Raw genomic sequence first — 20,133 nt, 5'->3', positions numbered from 1 at the left:
CTCTTGTGGTTTATATTTTTCAGGGTTATCCACTGAGAGGTTTAGTTAAGGGTAAGTACAAGATGCCTGCCAGTTTACATTTTGGTTTATTAGCTTTCTTTTATTGTGAAATATAACAATCATACACAAAAGTGCACAAAACATAAGAGTAAATTTTAAGGAATAATTATGCAAATTCTCATGTAACCATTAACCAATAAAAACAAGATTTTGCAACATACTGGAACCTCTGCCACCATTACCATCCCATGTGCCCATTCTTGGACATATCTCTATCCTTGCTCACTAGAAGTAATCACTATTCTGAGTTTTCTTTCTAATTTCATCCTAAACCATGTGGTCCAGTTTTGCCTGTTTTTAAACTTTCTATAAATAGAATATGTATTCTTTCAGATTCAGCTTCTTTTACTCACCATTATGTTTGTGAGGCTCATCTCTGTGTAAACAGTTGTAGTTCTTAATTTTTATTGTTGCTTATGATCTTATTATATGCACGGACTGCAATATATTTATGCACACAACTTTTAAAGTATACTTTAAGAGAATTGCTTTGGCTATTCGGGGTCTTCTGTTGTTCCATACACATTTTAGGATTACTTTTCCTATTTTTGTGAAGAACATCACTGAGATTTTGATAGGGATTATGTTGAATCTGTAAATATACAACATACTGGTAATATGGCCATTTTAACAACATCAAATTCTTTCAATCTATGAACACAGGATTGCTTTCCATTGATTTGTGTATTCTTCAGTTTCTTTCATCAATGCTTTATAGTTTTTAGTGTATAGGTCTATCTCATCTTTGGTAAAATTTATTCCTAAGTATGTTTAATGCTATTAGAAATTAGAATATTTTCTTGATTTTTTTTCAGCTAGGTTATTTGTGTATATAAATACAAGTGATTTTCGTTACATTGATTATGTGTCCTACAACTTAACCAAATTTATTTGTTAGTTCTAACAGTTTTTGGTGGACTCTTTGGAGTTTTCTACATACAGAATCATGTCATCTACAATTAGAGATAATTTCTTCCTTTCCCCTTTGGATGCCTTTTATTTCTTTTTATTTTCTTTCTTTCTTTTTTTTTTTTTTTTTTTTTTTTTTTTTTTTTTTTTTTTTTTTTGTCTGATTTATCCAGGTAGAACTTCTAGGACAAAAAGCTTTATTTTTCCCCCATTGATTTTGATGTTAGCTCTGACTTTTTCACAAATGGCCTTTATTATGTTGAGGATGTTTTCTCCGATACCTAAGCTATTGGGAGTTTTTGTCTGAAAAGGCTGTTTAACTTTGTTGAATCCTTTTTCTGCTTCAATTGAAATAATCATGTGGTTTTTAATCTTGTCTTTTCTATAAAATTTTCAAGACCACTTCCAAATTTGAATTCAATTACACTAAACCAAATTCACGAATCATTTTAGAAGATCTAAACATGAAACTGGTTTTGTATTTCAGATTACTGATGTTGAATCATGCTTAAAACCATTTAAAATGAAATTTCTACAGAATGTAAATGGTCAGAATATTTAAGAGCCAAGTTACTAGCTGCTTTTTTGCAAATCAGATGTATTCATTGAAAAATTTCTTCTCTTAAATATTTGACATCTGAAGATGCTTAGTTTAAATTTTTGTATCTCCATTTCAGAGTTGAAATTAAGATGTGAATAAATGCCTATTTTAAATAATATCATGTAAGAATTGATACTTTAATCCAGTGATTTCTCCATTTCTAATTGCTTAACATTTTGCCAATTTTTTTTAAGATTTAGGAAGTGTATTCATATCTCTTACTAGCATTTTACATTTATCAAACATACTCTCAGAGTTACTTTCATTTGTTGTAAACAAAAGGGTAGGTCCTCTATGAAGCCAGCTGCTTTATATAAAGACTTTTCTTTTTAAATAAAGCTTTCTTATTTTTTCCCACTTGGTTCAAAATATACCACCAAATTAAATTGGATAAACATGTCCAGTCTATTTGTGCCAAGATACTTTAGATTTCAGCATAATGTACTAAGATTTTGTATCATTAATATTTGATAAACATCTTTAGTCAACAATCCTTTCTTTCTATGGTGTTGTCATTATTCTCAATGACAGCATACTTAAAATCTAATGCATCTGTTTATCATAGGCAACATCTACATATGTTTATGATTTAAAAGAAAGAATTTTTTCTTCCTTTTTAGTTCATTTTTAAATTGACAAAACAGTTTATATTTATCAGGTATAACATGTTGTTTTGAAATATGTGTATGTTGTGGAATGGACAAATTGAGTGCATTACCATAAGCATTACCTCACATACTTATGATTTTTTTGTGGTAAGAACACTTAAAAAGTACTTTCTTGGCAATTTTCAGGAATATAACACATTATTACTAATGACTAACTGCAGTCACCATACTATTTGATAGATCTTTTGGACTTAATCCTCCTATTTCACTGAAAGTGTGTATCCTTTGATCAACATCTCCCCAGTACTACCCTCCTCCAGTCCCTGGTAACTACCACTCCACTCTCTATTACTATGAGTTTAACGTTTTAAGATTCCATAAGTAGGTGAGATTATGCACTGTCTTCCTATGCCTTGCTTATATCAGTTAACATAGTGTCATCCAGATTCATTCATGTTGTCTCAAATGACAAAATTTCTCTTCCTTTTTTAAATGGCAAATAGTATACCGTTGTGTACATACTGTTCATACGTTTTCTTTATCTATTAATCTCTTCACTAACATTTAGGTTGTTTCCATATGCTGGCTATTGTGAATAGTACTCCAATGAACATGGGAGTGCAGATATCTCTTTGACATACTGATTTCATTTCATTTGGATATATTCTCACTTGTGGGATTGCCAGATCATATGGTTGTTCTATTTCTAATTTTTTAAAAGCATCAAAAGTAACAAACAATTATGAACAAATCTGATAGAAATATACCAGGACTGTACACTGGAAACTATAAAATGTTGCTGAGAGAAAACAGAGAAGACATAAACAAATGGAGAGAGATACCATGTTAAAGGATTAAAAGACTCAATATTGTTAATATATCAATTTTAATCAAATAGATCTGTAGACGCAATGCAATACCAATCAAAATTCCACCAGTTTTTTTGTATAGAAATAAAAAAACGGATTCTAATATTTACGAGAAAATGCATAGAACAAAAAATAACCAATATAACATTAAAAAGAACACAAAGTGTTGAAGGATTTATACTGTCTGATTTCAGGACTAAAGTAATCAAGGCAGTAAAGCATTAGAATAAAAAAAAACCACAAATACATCAATGGAACAGACAGAAGTATGCACAAATAGAGACACACATATATTGTTGATTGTTTTTTCAACAAAATCACAAAGAGTATTCAACTAAAAAATTTGCAGATGACATGATTGTATATTTAGAAATCCCCATTGTCTCAGCCCCAAATCTCCTTAAGCTGATACACAACTTCAGCAGTCGCAGGATTCAAAATCAATGTGCAAAAATCACAAGCATTTCTATACACCAACAGACAAACAGAGAGCCAAATCATGAGTGAACTCCCATTCAAAATTGCTACAAAGAGAATAAGATACCCAGGAATACAACTTACATGGGACATGAAGGACCTCTTCAAGCAGAACTACAAATCACTGCTCAAGGAAATAAGAGAGGACACAAATACATGGGAAAATCATTCCATGCTCATGGATAGGAAGAATCAATATTGTGAAAATGGCCATACTGCCCAAAGTAATTTATAGATTCAATGCTATCCCCATCAAGCTACTTTTGACTTTCTTCACAGAATTGGAAAAAACTACTTCAAATTTCATAATGGAACCAAAAAAGAGCCCACATAGCCAAGACAATCCTAAGCAAAAAGAACAAAGCTGAAGGTATCATGCTACCTGACTTCAAACTACACTACAAGGCTACAGTAACCAAAACAGCACGGTACTGGTACCAAAACGGATGTATAGACCATTGCAACAGAATAGAGGCCTCAGAAACAATGCCATACATCTACAACTATCTGATCTTTGAGAAACCTGACAAAAACAAGCATTGGGGAAAGGATTCGTGATTGAATAAATGGTGTTGGGAAAACTGGCTAGCCATATGTAGAAAGCTGAAACTGGATCCTTTCCTTACATCTTATACAAAACTTAACTCAAGATGGATTAAAGACTGAAATGTGTGACCTAAACCCATAAAAACCCTAGAAGAAAACCTAGGCAATACCATTCAGGACATGGGCATGGACAAAGATTTCATGACTAAAACACAAAAAGCAATGGCAACAAAAGCCAAAACAGACAAATGGGATCTAATTAAACAGAAGAGCCTCTGCACAGCAAAAGAAACTATCATCAGAGTGAACAGGCAACCTACAGAATGGGATACAATTTTTGTAGTCTATCCATCTGACAAAGGGCTAATGTCTAGAATCTACAAAGAACTTAAACAAATTCACAAGAAAAAAACAAACAACCCCATCAAAAAGTGGGCAAAGGATATGAACAGACACTTCTCAAAAGAAGACAATTATGCAGCCAACAAACATATGAAAAAAGCTCATCATCACTGGTCATTAGAGAAATGCAAATCAAAACCACAGTGAGATACCATCTCATGTCAGAATGGTGATCATTAAAAAGACAGATGCTGGAAAGGATGTGGAGAAATAGGAACGCTTTTACACTGTTGGTGGGAGCGTAAATTAGTCCAACCATTGTGGAAGACAGCGTGGCATTTCCTCAAGGATCTAGAACTAGAAATACCATTTGACCCAGCAATCCCATTACTGGGTATACACCCAAAGCATTACAAATCATTCTACTATAAAGACACATGCACACGTATGTTTATTGCAACACTGTTCACAATAGCAAAGATTTGGAACCAACCCAAATGCCCATCAATGATAGACTGGATAAAGAAAATGTGGCAACTATACACCATGGAATACTATGCAGCCATAAAAAAGGATGTGTTCATGTTCTTTGCAGGGACATGGATGCAGCTGGAAACCATCATTCTCAGCAAACTAACGTAAGAACATAAAACCGCACACTGCATGTTCTCACTCATAAGTGGGAGTTGCACGATGAGAACACATTGACACAGGATGGGGAACATCACACACTGGGGCCTGTCAGCTGGTGGGGGGCTAGGGGAGGGATAGCATTAGGAGAAATACCTAAGGTAGATGATGGGTTGATTGGTGCAGCAAATCACCATGGTGCAAGTATACCTATGTAACAAAGCTGCATGTTCTGCACATGTACCCCAGAACTTAAAGTATAATAAAAAAAATGAAAAAAAATAACTGAATAAACAAATGGTGTTGGAAGAGATAGGCATACCTACGCAAAGCAATAAATCTTGACCCACACCTCACACTATATGAAAAAATTAACTCACAATATTGGTAACAAAACTAAGTATAAAACCCAAAACTGTACAATTTTGAGAATATTAAAAAAAATTTTTTTACTTAGAAACACTTAAAGCACAATATATGAAAAAATTGGTAAATTTCACTTAATCAAAATTTAAAAACATTTATTTTTAAAAGAATAGTTTTATTAAAATGAAAAGGGAAGGTAGAGTCTGGGAAAACTTTGTAAAATGTTTATCTAATGAAGTACTTATAACTAAAAGCATGGAATGCTTATAACTGAACAAAGAAGGCACAAAAATGGACAAAAATATTTCAACAGACATTTTACCAAATAAGATACCCAAATGACAAACAAGAACATCACAAAATGCTTAACATCATAAATAATTAGGAAAATTAAAATTAAAATCACAGTGAGATACCACTACCCACCAGCTAGAATTACTGGACTGACTAAAATTTAGAAGGCTGACCGTATCAAGTATTGGCAAGTTTGTGGAGTGACTGGAACACTTACATCACTAATGGAAATAAAAATGGGGTAGCCATTTTGGAAAAGTGTTTGAAAGTTTCTGAAATACTCCTACTATAAGACAAAGACGTTCCACCTATAGGTTTTACTGCAGAAATATGTCCATGCAAAGACTTGTACAACAAAGTTTATAGCAGTTTTATTTGTGAAATCAAAAATTGTAAACAACCCGAATATCCATAAAAAAGTAAAAAGAAACGCAAATTGTGGTATAATCATACAATGGAATACTATATACTCACAGAATGAATGAACTATTGATAAACACAATAATAACATGGATGAATCTTACTTAGGTTGAATGAAGGAAGCCAGACAAAAGAGTCCCTATAATATTGCTCCACTTATATATCTGTTTTAGTCACTTGGCCTGCATAACAAAATAAACAGGGTAGCCTAAATAACAAACATTTATTTCTCACATTTTTGGAGGCTGGGAAGTCCAGGATGAAGGTGCTGGCCAATGCCGTTTCTAGTGAGGGCTCTCTTTCTGGCTTGCAGACAGCCACCTTCTCACTGTGTCTTCTCATGGCAGAGAAAAAGCTCCAATGTCTCTTCCTCTTCTTATAAAGACATGAATCCCATCATGGGGCTCCACCCTCATGACCTCATCTAAACTAATTATCACCCAAAGGCATACCACCTAATACCAATACATTGGGAGGCAGGATTTGAATAAATGAATTTTGGGGAGACACTCAGCCCATAACTATAGCATTCTATGAAATGGAAGCTAGCAATGACAGAACTCAGATCAGTGGTGGCCTAAAGATAGGGAGGGAAAAGTTAGGGAAGCGTTAAAACGAGCCCTGGAGAATTTTTAAGGATGGTAAATATTTTCTTTTTTTTCTTTGTAGTGATAGTTACATGAGCATATCCATATGTTAAAATATCATCTAATTGCATGATTTTCAAATATGCAGTTTAAGTAAGGTATGTCATTTTTTATCAATTAAAGCTGGAAAATGGAAAAAGGAACACAGGAACACACTGCAGTTAGGAAATGCCTTTGCTCAAGCTGTTTTGTCTGCAGGAATGCAGTTCTGCTCTATGTCTACTTGGAAATTGCTCCTCACCCCTGTGAAAACCCCACATCCTGGCCAAAGTTCTTCACTGTCAATAGTGAGCTCCTGGAGCCTGTTCCACAGGCTGTTTTTAGTTCGCCAATTATCCTGCATTCAAATTAATATGCATGTGTCCTGTCTTCTCCTAAGAGACTGAGAACACCTTCAAGTTGAGGATATTACCTGATTTATCACAGAGTAGACTTCAGCAGTTGATTTCGATGGCTGTCACTTGGTCCTCACCATGACAGTGCCTCAGTTGCCAAATTAGAGTGCATGAGAGACCCTCTGGCTCTCCTTGCACCAAATTTGCCTATTGGTAAATTTCACAGCGGAATAGAAATTATTAGCATGAACAATACATTACTGTGACTTAAATTATTACCTGGTAATTTAGGCATAATCATCTGAAACACATACCTTTCAGAAGCTAAATATTACACAGAGAACAGCTAACAAATCAAGGAAAAAGGATTTCAGGCTGCAATGCCTGACTCAGGGAATGGGTTGTCTGTATAAATATGGCTACATAGTATCTGAGAGCTCCTTGGAGAGTGGATAAGTGAGTGGTCAGATAGCTTATTCATCACACTAAGATATATACATGTTTATGACATGCTGTAAGGTTGAAGTCAGAAAGCAGGAAGTCCCAGAGAAAAGCAGCAGGATCCAGAGACCAGAAGCATGGTGGGATCTGCTAGGATGGAGAGTATGGAGGGGCTGTCTGCTCCCTTTCCACTTTTTTGTCTCCTCCTCCACTCTTAGGAACACTCTGGGGTCATAGTGTAACTTTGTGGTGCTGATCTGGGACTGTATATGAAACCATGTATTCTCTGTGTCCAGTTACTGAGGCAGCAACACACTTCAGATCATGGAGAACTTTAGGTTCTTCTGCATTTTATTTAGCATTGGGACTTTGGGTCCATCTTTTAGTTTTGTGTGCCGTTAGGATCTTCTTGCTGTCATGTAAATACACTCAGTGGAGTCCATATTTACCAACATTTGAAAAAATCTGAAACATCAGTCTGGTAAGGGAACCCCAGGTTCAATCCACAAAATAAATGGACTCTTATATTCTCTCTCTCTGCTTTTCTAAATTAATTATTAGAATACAGAGAGTTTTTGAATAGGAAGTCTCAGGAGGGATTGGGAAATCATCAGCATAGAACAGAATGATCAGGATGAGGGATACAGCGAGGACTAAGACTTCAATCCATTGTTCACAGACCATCTACCTGGGTGTGGTACATGGCTCCAGAATCAAGTTTTAGACCACAGATGCAGAGGCTGTGGATTGGTCTATTAAGGTACCCTAAGAGAACAGGCCCCAAGACCTTGTTCATCAGCCTCTTTCCCCGCTCAGGTGTCTCTATAACAAACCTCTCCTTTGTCCCAGGGCCAACATGGAGAGCAATGCTGAGCCTCTCAAAGTCTCCAATCAGAGAGTACTCAACATGTCTTCAGGAAGTCCTATTACATGGAGCACATGCAATCCTGAAAATCTGAGATTCCATGCCTTTCTTCAGCAGAGGAGTAGTATGTGAAATACTTTTCTAAGAAGTGCAGAATTCCATTCTATATTTTAGTTTCTCAGAGAAGAGTTAGAAAAATTATCCTTATCTGGATCAAAATGATTAACATGGAAAGAACACAGATCTTAAAAATCAATGTAGAGAATAACATTATTTACCATAAGTTGCTGCAAAAGTAATTGCCGTTAAAAATAATGGCGCAAACTGCAATTACTTTTGCACCAACCTAATAGTAATGAATATCTGCTGATATTTTAGAAAGAGGGGAGTGAAATTATCTTACCAGGGAATTTTTTTTTCTTGTCTTTCAGGATAAACACAGAGGCAGGAAGAGAACCATGTCTGGAGCTTTCAAGGGTGATGATCTGCTATTGAATGCCAGGCTCTCCCCAGGTTAATCTTAATATCTCTCTTCTACGAGGTCATGGGTCTACAATCATAAAATAGATCAGTTCTTAGAATCATTCATTCTCAGAAAGTAATGATCTTGGATGCGAGCCTTTTACGAAGACTATCAGGCCTGGGACATTTCTCCTAATATCTGTTCTGCCTATCCATGGAAACTGAACAATGATTGAGTTGGGCCATGGGTCTTGGTGGTGGTGGGAGATGTAGTGAAAGGACCGTTGGATTTGGAGGTAAGATTTCTGAGTCCTGCTTTTGGACATATTGCAAGTTAACTTCCCTAAGTTTCAGATTCCTTGTTTCAGAGACTGCCAACCTACAAACCTCATGGGTTTTTGTTATGATCACTTGGTACAATGTATGTGAAAGTGCTTTAAAGTGACCTAGCTCTCTATATAGTAAACCTTACTATTATTGTCCTTGGAACTTTGACTTGAATCCTAAATCATGAGCATTCAGATTCTAATCTTAAAAGATTTTTTTCCCAGTGGAGCACTCTACTCGGCTTCCTACAAGATTCTGCCTTCACTTGATGTACTCAGGCTCCTTTCTTCTCTGTTTAGAGAACTCATTGCAGAGATGATAAAGAGGCACCAGACCTACTTTCTCCTCAGAAAATGTGATTATACTCCTTCATTATTCCAGACATCTCTCTTCCTAGGTTGCCTATGGAAATCTGGGGCCCGACTGAAGCCTGGAGTTGACATGAGAGGGAGAACACATAGACAAAGTGATGTGAGGTCAAACCTTAGAGTGAGGGAAAAAGCGTCATGAAGTCAGAAATATGGAAGAATATGACTCCTGCCAGGCCTGCCTGTCCTGTCCTACTTCTGAATATATGTTGTACCTCTTATCTCTTGTAGGCACCTGCAAAACTTCCTTTGCAGAGTAGCTTCCTGAAGGATTTATAGCAAGATCCTTTATCTGAGGACTGAGTTACAACAACCACAAAAGCAGACATCATGTTGCTCATGAAGCCAGGGGAAGATACATATCTTGTGATGTCATCTTTGGGATTCACTGAGTAGTAGCTCACTCTGGCTTCTTTACTTCTTGCCTCCACCTTCTGACTGGACCTTATCACCCACTTACTTTTTTCTTCTTAACCATATAATCATTGGATTCCTTTCCTCAGTCAGAACCTCCTTTGTTACTGGATCTCATGTTGTCAGGACCATCCTAAACCCCTACAACTTATCTTTTTCCTTCCACACCCAGAGCACACTCAGATACCAAACTCTATTTCCAACCCAGATCCCATTTATCTTTGGATACCACCACCTTACCTGCTCCCACCTCATCGTATCCTTCCACTTTCAGGATCTTAACCACTCCCCTAATCTGACACACTTCAAGTATCCAGTGGCTCAGTTCACTGTTCTCCATCTTTCATGGTTCCAAGTGAGGGCCCCCAAAATGTTTCAGCTATGTGAAGCCCTGGATAATGGCCTCTGGCATGACTTCGGGAACACAGCCGGAGATCCATCAGGCTGTTCTTCACCCTGCCCACTCTCTGTCTCTGGGACCATGTTTCTTTCAGGTCAACCAGAATGTCCTCCTGCATTCCCCACTGCCTGCAAAATTTATCTCAAAGAAATGTTTCAATTAAATCAGAGAAAATTAATCAGTTTTCATTTACCACATCCTCCAAAGTAGGCTGTCTCTATTATAAGTAGCCTATCTATATTTCCCTATATATTTGTTTTTTTCTAAAAAGAAAAGTGTCCTTTCTTCAGTCATATTTAGGAAAGGTTTAGGGTTAGCCAGGAGCTTGGGCTCAGAAAACCAAATAAGTCAGCTTCAGACCAAGTCGAGAGCCAGTTTTGACTTTTTGAAGGTTATTAGGGTTAGGGAGGGATGTTGACAGTGACATAGCACACCAGACCTCATTTTGGGTTTTTTTATTTGTATTTGTGACTATATCTCAGTTTATAAATCTTATTAATATAATATTATCATAAAAACACAAAAAATACAAATAGGGGCTTTAAAAATAAGGAAATCTAATACATACCATGTCTCAATATGGATTTATTAATCCTCCCCTCGATAAGGACCATGTAATAATATAACATTATACAGTCATGGGATGGAGTAGTTGGGGTTAAGCAGGCATCATAGAGCCAAAAATTTCCTACTCAGCCTGTAAAAACAGTAGGAGACAAGACACTGCATATGTCCAAAAAAATGGCATTAGACCTTTGTAGCCCTAAGTTCAGAAGGGTAGGGATAAATCTCCATGACTTTGAATCTTTTGGTGGGGAATAGCTTCTACTTGCCCCCAGATCTCCCCTCTATTCTTGACATAGGATGTGAGACGAGCACTACTTCCAATAATTCTTTTTTTGACCTTAATGAAAAAGTAGAGCTGACCCCAACTCTCCTTGCTCTGTACAGGTGGTGAGGAGGGTGAGAGGAAGGAGAGGAGGCCCAAGAAAAGCCAGAATAGATATAAGGTTTTAGAAAATCTGGAGTAGAAGGAGAACACACTATCAGACTCGGGAAAAATCTTCATATATCTTCCTATTTCTTCACATTCCTTGAGAAAGAAATCTCCACATATCTTCAGGTGGCCCCCATATCACTAGAAAAGAACTGGTTTCAAAGCTAGGGACATGAAAATTGGGTCACCTTGATATACCTCTCAACTTCCACAAGACAGCCCACATCTGAAAAGATTCAAGAATAAAACTATTTTCCTGAAAACAGTAGTATTTGTTAGAAAAACTACCCCCAATGGACACAGAACTGATTGAACTTTAGGGAGAAGGGGTGTTTGTGTGATATTGCTGAGGTGGTTACTGCTGGAGTTGATGTGGCAAGGCCCAGGCACAAAATAAGTGATCTTCTATGGGTTTGTGGGGTTTATTTAGACACAGATTTTGAACTCAATAATGAATTGTCCCCATTGAGTTTCTCCTAGGTAAACCTCTTCCCTTGGAGACTATCTGGTGCCTAGCTTGATGACATCATTGCAGGACAGGTATCATATAGTAATCAGGAAGGGAATGTTTATGGGGCAGCCACCCAATGGCTGCAGATAAATGAGGCAGAGTGAGGAAAATGGAGGTTGGGGGAGCAGGAAAGAGGAAGAACAAGTGAAGAGGGGAGGAATGACCCACTGAGCTGGAAGGAATGGTAATGCCATCATTGTACTTAGTCAAGACATCTCCTTCTTTCTCTCCTGACACACACAACCTGACTCAGGCTCCACATGCTTACAACTGATGAGGGCTCTGTAGAGCACATTGGTGCTATCCTGTCAAAACTATGTGGGTGCCCTTTTAACAGAAAGATGCCTGCAGGACATTTGCAGTCTCAGTTTGGGTAAGTGACTTTGGTGCCCTTTTTCCAGGAGTTCTTTAAAATAATACACAGTGTGAGAATACAGTGTGAATGTATGGCCCTTTAGGGTTGAAGGACTTCTGTGAACTTCATGTCCTTGGTAGAGATGTGTAAAATCTCCTTTGGGCACACCCAGAGCTCATGTCCTACAGGTAGATCTTGCAATTTCTGGTTAAGATGCAATGTTTCTAGGGCTCACCTTAGACCCCTACTCAAACCATGAAAGTCAATGTGAACAAAGTTGCCATGTAAGTTCACATCCATGTCATTCAGGTCAATGCTATTGAAGTGCTGAATGGATTAGCTCTTATGGGGGGAAAAAAAAAGCCCCAGATAAGTCATTAGGGTATTGCAAATCAAAATAATAAATATGTCATTATACATATATAAGGATAGCTAAAATTTTTTTAAAAACTGACAATACTAATTATTGCCAATTGCAGAGCAACAAGAACACATATTCATTACTGGTGGATATACAAGATGTCCAGTCACATTGGAACACATCCTAGCAGTTTCTTATGAAATTAAACAGCCTTACCACAGGAAACAACAATTGGGCTACTAAGTATTTACCCAACTGCTTTGCAAACATGTCCAAAAAATTTGCTCATAAATGTTTACATTATCTTTATTAATAATTACCTAAACTTTAAAGCAACCAAGATGTCCATCAATAGGTCAATTAATAAAAACGGTATGATACCCATGCAATATAATATCATTAAATGATTAAAAGAAGCCATTAAGCCATAAAAACACTTTAAATGCATACTGCTTAGTGAAAAAAGCCACACTGAGAAGGACACATGATTCAAGTGTATGACATTCTGGAAAAGGCAACAAAATTATGATGGTAAAAAGCTTAGTGTAGCCAAGAGTTTGGAGAGAGCATGTGTGGGGTGAATGGATGAAAGTACATTTTTTAAGGCAGTGAAGCTATTCTGTATGATCCTATAATGGTGGATATATGTCACTATGCCTTTGTAAAAGCCTATAAAACTTTATAGCATGAGGAGTGGACCTTACTGTATCCAAATTTAAAAAATCAATTCAGAGGTTGGGAGATTCTAAGATGAATGCAGAATTTAACAAAACAATTTAAAATGAATTACAATTGTAGGAAACGATCCCACTGAAGGGGGATAAGGTAAAAGTTGCTGACCTATGTAATTTTGAAAATAAGTGGTATCTGTAAGTTTAAAAGCGAAACAATCTGTTCATAAACACTGTACTCTAGTTAATAAAGCTGTTTCCTGCAAGGAGGTGGATTAAAATTTTTGATAATGCGATATATGTTGAAATATTAAGTAAATTGAATTATTTAAGTAAATAGATGTCAAGTGGTGGGAGTAGGTTTAGCTAGCTTAACCAGAAAAATTAAATGTTTTAAAGTATCAGTAATAAAAAAGTATAACAATGAAGAAAGTTTACTAATTGTAGTTATAAGGCAAATAATCTCAAAAACATTCTACTCTCAGTGGTAATTACACTTACGGTAAAGATATATTGTTACCAAACCCAGATCTGACTGCTCGCTACTCAAAAAGTCAAACATGAGAGATGAGAATTGGTGGGAGAAAAAGCAGGTTTGTTTGGAAAGCCAGCAAAACTTGCATTTTAAAATACCGTCTTAAATTGTTCAGTCTGGATGGAGGGGAATATAGAGCAGCAGAGGGGATTGGTATCAACAGGTGACCAAGGACTGCAGACAACTGGGTGCCAGCAATGGTCCTGGGAAGTTGGGGACACCTTTGTCCTTGATCAAGTCATGATACTCCTGTAAATCTTTAACAAAACATAGTTGCTTACATACTTCCCCTTTAATCTCAGAGTTAATTTCAAAAACTACATGATGGCTGTTTTTGCACATTATCTCAATGCTCTGAAATTATCCTAGCCTATGTGCACATTATCTCAATGCTCTGAAATTATCCTAGCCTATGTGCACATTATCTCAATGCTCTGAAATTATCCTAGCCTATGTGCAGGAATGGACAAAGGCCTCCTAAATAAAAATGAAGTTAGTTATGTTATAGTTCTTTTGCTGTTTTACTGTTACAGTGTCAGTTGTTAATAAAAAATACAAGAAAATTTTAATAAAATATTCTAGGAATATAACCTGACACTCTAACAAAAAGCAACTTATATTACCATTTGTATCACACATTTGAAAAATTCTGATGGACTATACAATAGAAGGATGAATAGAATTAACAGTAATATATATTTCAAAATAATTAAAAGATTTTGTTTTGTTTTTAAGACATTCTGCCTCACTCTGTTGCCCAGGCTGGAGTGCAGTGGTGCAGTCTCTGCTTACTGCAACCTCCACCTCCTAGGCTCAAGTAATCCTCCCGCCGCAGCCGTCTGAGTAGCTGGGACTACAGGTGCGCACCGCCATGCCCGGCTAATTTTTCTATTTTTTGTAGAGGTGGGGTTTTGCTGTGTTGCCCAGGCTGGTCTTGAACTCCTGAGCTCAAGCAATCTTCCCACCCCGGCCTCCAAAAGTGCTGGGATTACAGGCTGAGCCACTGCACCTGGCCAGGTTTTTGAGTGTCCTCATCCCAAAGAAGCGATAAATATTTAAGGTGATGGATGTACTACTTACCCTGATTTTCTCATTACAATGCATACATATATGGAAACATAACTTTGTACCCCATAAACATTATTATTAAGTGTTCATTGTAAATTTCAAAAAAGAAATCAAAGTGAATTGAATATAAAAACAGATTTACACGAGAGGGAACTAAATATATGTCAAGTCAAAAGTAGAATACAATTAGAGAGGCTTAGTTTTTCATGCTAGACATTCCATGATTTAAATAAAAAAAGAATTGTCCAGATCTTTGAATACAGGTGAAGTTAAAAACAAGTGGCCATCACAAGAATATGGTTACAATTTTTAGAAAATGTACATCTCAATGATTAGAAATCATAAGATCAAAAACAAATAATGTATATGACCAACATAAAATATAGGGTAAATAAATAACAGAATAAAATGAAATCTGATTGTAAAATTTGATAGAAAAAAAGAATATTAACAAGCAAATAGGTAATTTTGAAGCTTATTACAAAGTAATATTAATTAGAACACGGATAGATTACTATGTATTCAAACAAATAAGCAATTAAATCAAATCCTCAAATGTTCACATGTTTTGTATTCATTCCCCAAAAATAATTTTTTTTAGTTTTACTTTTTGAGATGGAGTCTCGCTCTGTAGCCCGCTGGAGTGCAGTGGCGCCATCTTGGCTCACTGCAACCTCCGCCTCCTGGGTTCAAGCGATTCTCCTGCCTCAGCCTCCCAAGTAGCCGGGACCACCACGCCACCACACCCAGCTAATTTTCGCATTTTTTTTTTCTTTAAGTAGAGACAAGGTTTCACCATGTTGGCCAGGATGGTAGGGATCTCCCTACCTCGCGAACCGCCCCGATCTCCCGACCTCGCGATCCGCCACCCTCGGCCTCCCAAAGCGCTGGGATTACAGGCGTGAGCCACCGCGCCTGCCCTCTGAAAACAGTTCTTTAAAAACATATGTCAAAAAACATGAAAAAAATAACAGGAAACTTTAATCCACGTTCTTCTCTAGATACCACCTTACTTCCTTTTTCCACTTGACAAACAAACTTCCCCAAATAATTTTCTAAACACAGTGTTCTTAATTTCTCTTTTTGTGTTTCCTCTTCAACTTACTCCAATCGTGTTTCTATCCCATTCATTCTACTAACCCAGATCCTCCTAAGGTCATCAATGGAGTCTGTTTCCAGGTTCACTAGGACAGTTCAGCCCTCACCTTCCCTGAAAGCACCACTGTCTTCCCCTCCTTAGACTCTCCCTCATTTTTTCCAATTTCTCTTTCTAACTGCACTGGCTACTTTACCTCAGCCTCCTTTACATATTCTCCTTCTCTGCACTACCTTTGAATGCTGAGGGTCTGCAGGACAAGGTTATGTCCTCATCTCATTGTCCCCTCTGTTTATAAGTGACTACATTCATTCCTATGTCCTTGTTACCAGACATGCAATAAAGAATCTTAAATTAATACCTTTGCCCATGCATTCGTTGTTCACTCTAGACCCATATTCCCAACTGTCAGTAAGATTTCTGCAATTTCATATCTCCCAGGCACCTTAGAAAGGACGTCTAATATTGTTCTTTCTCATCATCATTTGCACCTAAAGCTTCTAGTATGAGAACATCATTTTCTTTTCCTTGTCTTTGTAGTGTTTCATATGGTGAAATTGGTACAGCTTTACTGTTGTTTCTTTTCCTGTAAGAATGAAAACTATTCAACACAGAAAGAAACTGTCTGTATTCACCTGTATTTCTTTTTTAAAATAACTTTTTAAATTTTTGTGGGTACATAGTAAGTGTATATATTTATTGGTTGCAGGAGATCTTTTGATAGAGTCATGCAGTGAGTACACCTGCTTTGCTTGACATCAATTCCAAAATATGCCACTTTGATACTCACTTTATAGATATTATGTAAATGGAATGAATGAATAGGTAAGTATATATTACCATCCATTCCTTGATTTGGTTCAGAAAACTAGTGCTTGAATTTTGGTTTTAGAATAAATAACTTCAAGAAGTTTTGATTGAAAATAATTTAATAAATAACAAAATACAATATTTAACCAAATGGAAAGCTGAACATGTTTTGTAATCTTAACACAATGTAAAGGCAAACATTTGTTATATAAGAATGTAAATATTATAAATATGATAAAATGTAAGAATAAATAAATAAATGAATAAAAATAAATAACATCTTAGGGACTGATGCCCCAAAACCTAAGTCTTTTTAACACATACTAGCTTAATATATTGACAAAGTATTTGCAGAATTAATTCAATCAATTCTGTGATTAAATCAGAAATAAGAGTCTTTTGAAATGACCGGAGTCACATGTGCAAGTGCTATATGGCAAATTAATCAATGAGAATCATTTCAAGATGACCCCAGGTCTCCATCTTTACTTCTCAGTCTTTCTTGCATGTTTGTTGATAAGAACAAGGATTTCATGATTTCCATTCTGACAACTTCCCAGGCACAGTCGCTGTATTTCTTCTCTTTCAGGTAGACACGGATTCCCTGGAAGTACCTCCTCAAGGTCAATGCAGGGCTCCTAATTGCCCCAGCAGATTCTCCTTCTCGCATTATCTGCACCAAGCAGGTCTCCAGGTGTTCTAGTTGCCGATGAAGTCCAGTGTGGAGATGGTCTAGGAGGGTCGTGTTCCAGGCAGCAGAGGAGTGCTCTGTGTGGAAGAGGCTGAAGATCTGCTGTAGCATCTCATGGAGGACAGACACGACCTGGGCCTTCTGCAACTGGCTCCCTTCTACCATCTCCTGGGGGAACCTGAAGTCTCTTCTGTCCTTGAGACACGAGAAAGGGGAGATTCTCCTCATTTGGTGCAGAAGCACCAAGGTGTTCCTGCTAAGTAGGCCATGGTTCTGAGGCAGATCACAGCCCAGAGATCCAACAGGACTATAGCTGGTCATCACTAGGGCTGCCAGTAGAGAGAACAGGAGGGCCATTGGGAAATGAGGGTGCTGCTGGCTTTACTGAGCTGGATATGGCTTAACCTTGGACCCTAGGTTTTCTGAAGACATTCCTTGTATGCATGGCTTTTGATAGGAAACAAATGGTTTTCATTTTCTGAACATTTCTCTGTACTTTCACTTTCTTTTTTTGTTTTCATTTGTGTATTCTCCCTATGACCTTGAGGATGACAATCTATCAATTTTACATTAGACTTCAGCTAAACTTGAGTAAACTTCAGCTGTGTCAGTACAAATGAATGCTTAATCAAATGAAAAACATTTTGGTACTCAAGTCATAAGTGTATATACTATACGTATGTAAATAATCAGATACACTCACACTGCACTAACTTTATATATTATATATTTATATATACACATATATGGAATACATGTATATATAATATATGTGTATATAATATATATTTGTATATATAATATATGTTCATATATATATGAAAAAAATCATTTTCTCTGTTCTAGAAACAAAATTTTAACCCTTAACCTCCATTTTTACCCTCCTTACTTTACATAGGAAGTCAGGTCCTATGGGTTCCTATATTTGCTTTAGGATATACAAGATTATCTGCAGCAAATAAGCTCTTTAGAACCAAGAATAGGATTTTGCTTTGTTTGTTTGTTTGCTTTTCAGAGATATTAGTGATGAGGTCTTAATCTGTCACCCAGGTTGGGGTGTAGTGGCATGATCAGAGGTCACTGCAGCCTTTAACTCCTAGGCTCAAGCAATCTCCGTGCCTCAGCCTTCTGAGTAGCTGGGACTACAGGTGTGCACCATCATGTCTGGCTGATTTTTTGTTGTTGTTGTTGTTAGAGATGAGGTCCCACTATGTTGTTCAGGCTGGTTGCAAACTTCTGGCCTGAAACTGAGGCCTCCTGCCTCAGCCTCCCAAGTAGTTGGAATTACAGATGTGAGCCAAAAACGCGGTTTTGTTTGCTGTTTTATTTACAACAGAAGATGATGATGATTAACGAATGAGCTTCTCTAATGTTTTTCTTCCTTCTAGAAAACATTCCTGCAGGTCTATGTGGTTACACTTCACTGGGACCACAGGTGAGGATTAATATAGACACTGCCTTTTCTTTCCATCATTTGCTTACTGAGGTCAATAGTGCTCCCCTGTCTGTGTCACTATCACAGCTGGAATCCTGATTCTTTACAGGTGTATATGGATACGGAGATTCTAATTCTCAGATATTTTACTTTCCCAGCGTCTCCTCACTCACAAGGTATTTATCACATCTAGTAATACCTTTTCCTCTAGAGTAACAAGTATTCTCAACCCAAACTCTTCCAGACTCACTCCCAGGGAGCAGTCTCACAACGTCCTGATAACTTCAGAACTCTTTTGGTGAGATAGGAGTGGTTACTTTGTGAGCAAAATAATTAACCCTCCAAGACCCTTGCCAGTGTCCCTAGAGTGTTTGTCTGAAGGACCCTAGCCCTCAGGGACGATCTCCTTTTCTCCTGACTCATGTGTCCAGGTGTCAAAAGTTTTGACAGCCCTCAGATACTGATAGCAAAGGTTTCTTTTGTCTAAGGAAGGTAGAAGGATTACCCAATTATAATCATTTTACCTTCATTAGTCAAATAATTTTCCACCATTTGCTGACTAAGGTCAATAGTGCTCTTCTAGCTATGTCAGTATCCCAGCTTGGAATCCCGATATGGTTTTTATTGTTCAATTCTTTTACGTAAACTATTGAACATTTCTTATCCTCAGTGTTTCTCAGGTGGGCACAGGGGATCAATGATGGTGCTGTCTTTCATTAGAAGCTTATATTACAGAAACTAGTGGTCTTCAGCTGCTCATCCAGTCACTGCAATTCTATCTAAGAGTTCTTTCCTCCTCTATCTCTGACTCACTCTGACAGTGCAAGGAAGTTAGACCCGGACTTTGCTGTCAGGGAGAAAGAGTCTTCCTTACTTTACTTATTTGCAATTTTTTTATTTTAAAATTTTGTATCTTATTTTTACATAGTGGTTTACTGGGCAAGGTTTGTCTTGCTGCTTCTGCATTACATTCTAGTTCATGACAAAATAACACAAATTAAAGAAAGTAAAAGAAAGGCAAAGGAGCCATGCTATTTTTATCTGTAATTTACATGGCTTCAGATTTTTTTCTTTTTCATTTCAACTTTCTTAGAAAGCAAAACTTGATAGTTGTTTTGGGGCAAGAAAGAAAACAGAAAACGTAAGTCTGAATGTCCTGAAAGTGAAAGAAGGGAAGTGGCTTTCTGCTCATAAAATGTCCAGGTATAAGTTAGCAAAATAA

General features: G+C 37.0%; 1 protein-coding gene across 1 annotated transcript; it reads right to left on the bottom strand.

Moving 5' to 3' along the window:
* Window positions 1–16,898: 16,898 nt before the first annotated feature.
* On the bottom strand, window positions 16,899–18,416 carry LOC105503450 (interferon omega-1). Its single transcript, XM_011930348.1, has one exon. It carries the CDS (start codon window positions 17,831–17,833, stop codon window positions 17,246–17,248), a length of 588 nt encoding a protein of 195 aa, XP_011785738.1. The 5' UTR covers window positions 17,834–18,416; the 3' UTR covers window positions 16,899–17,245.
* Between the last annotated feature and the right edge of the window lie 1,717 nt (window positions 18,417–20,133).

The sequence above is a fragment of the Colobus angolensis genome, unplaced genomic scaffold (assembly GCF_000951035.1).
Source record: "Colobus angolensis palliatus isolate OR3802 unplaced genomic scaffold, Cang.pa_1.0 Scaffold86, whole genome shotgun sequence".
Lineage (NCBI taxonomy): Eukaryota > Metazoa > Chordata > Mammalia > Primates > Cercopithecidae > Colobus > Colobus angolensis.
The sequence above is the reverse complement of the archived record's forward strand: the minus strand, read 5'-3'. Positions and strand labels throughout refer to the sequence as shown.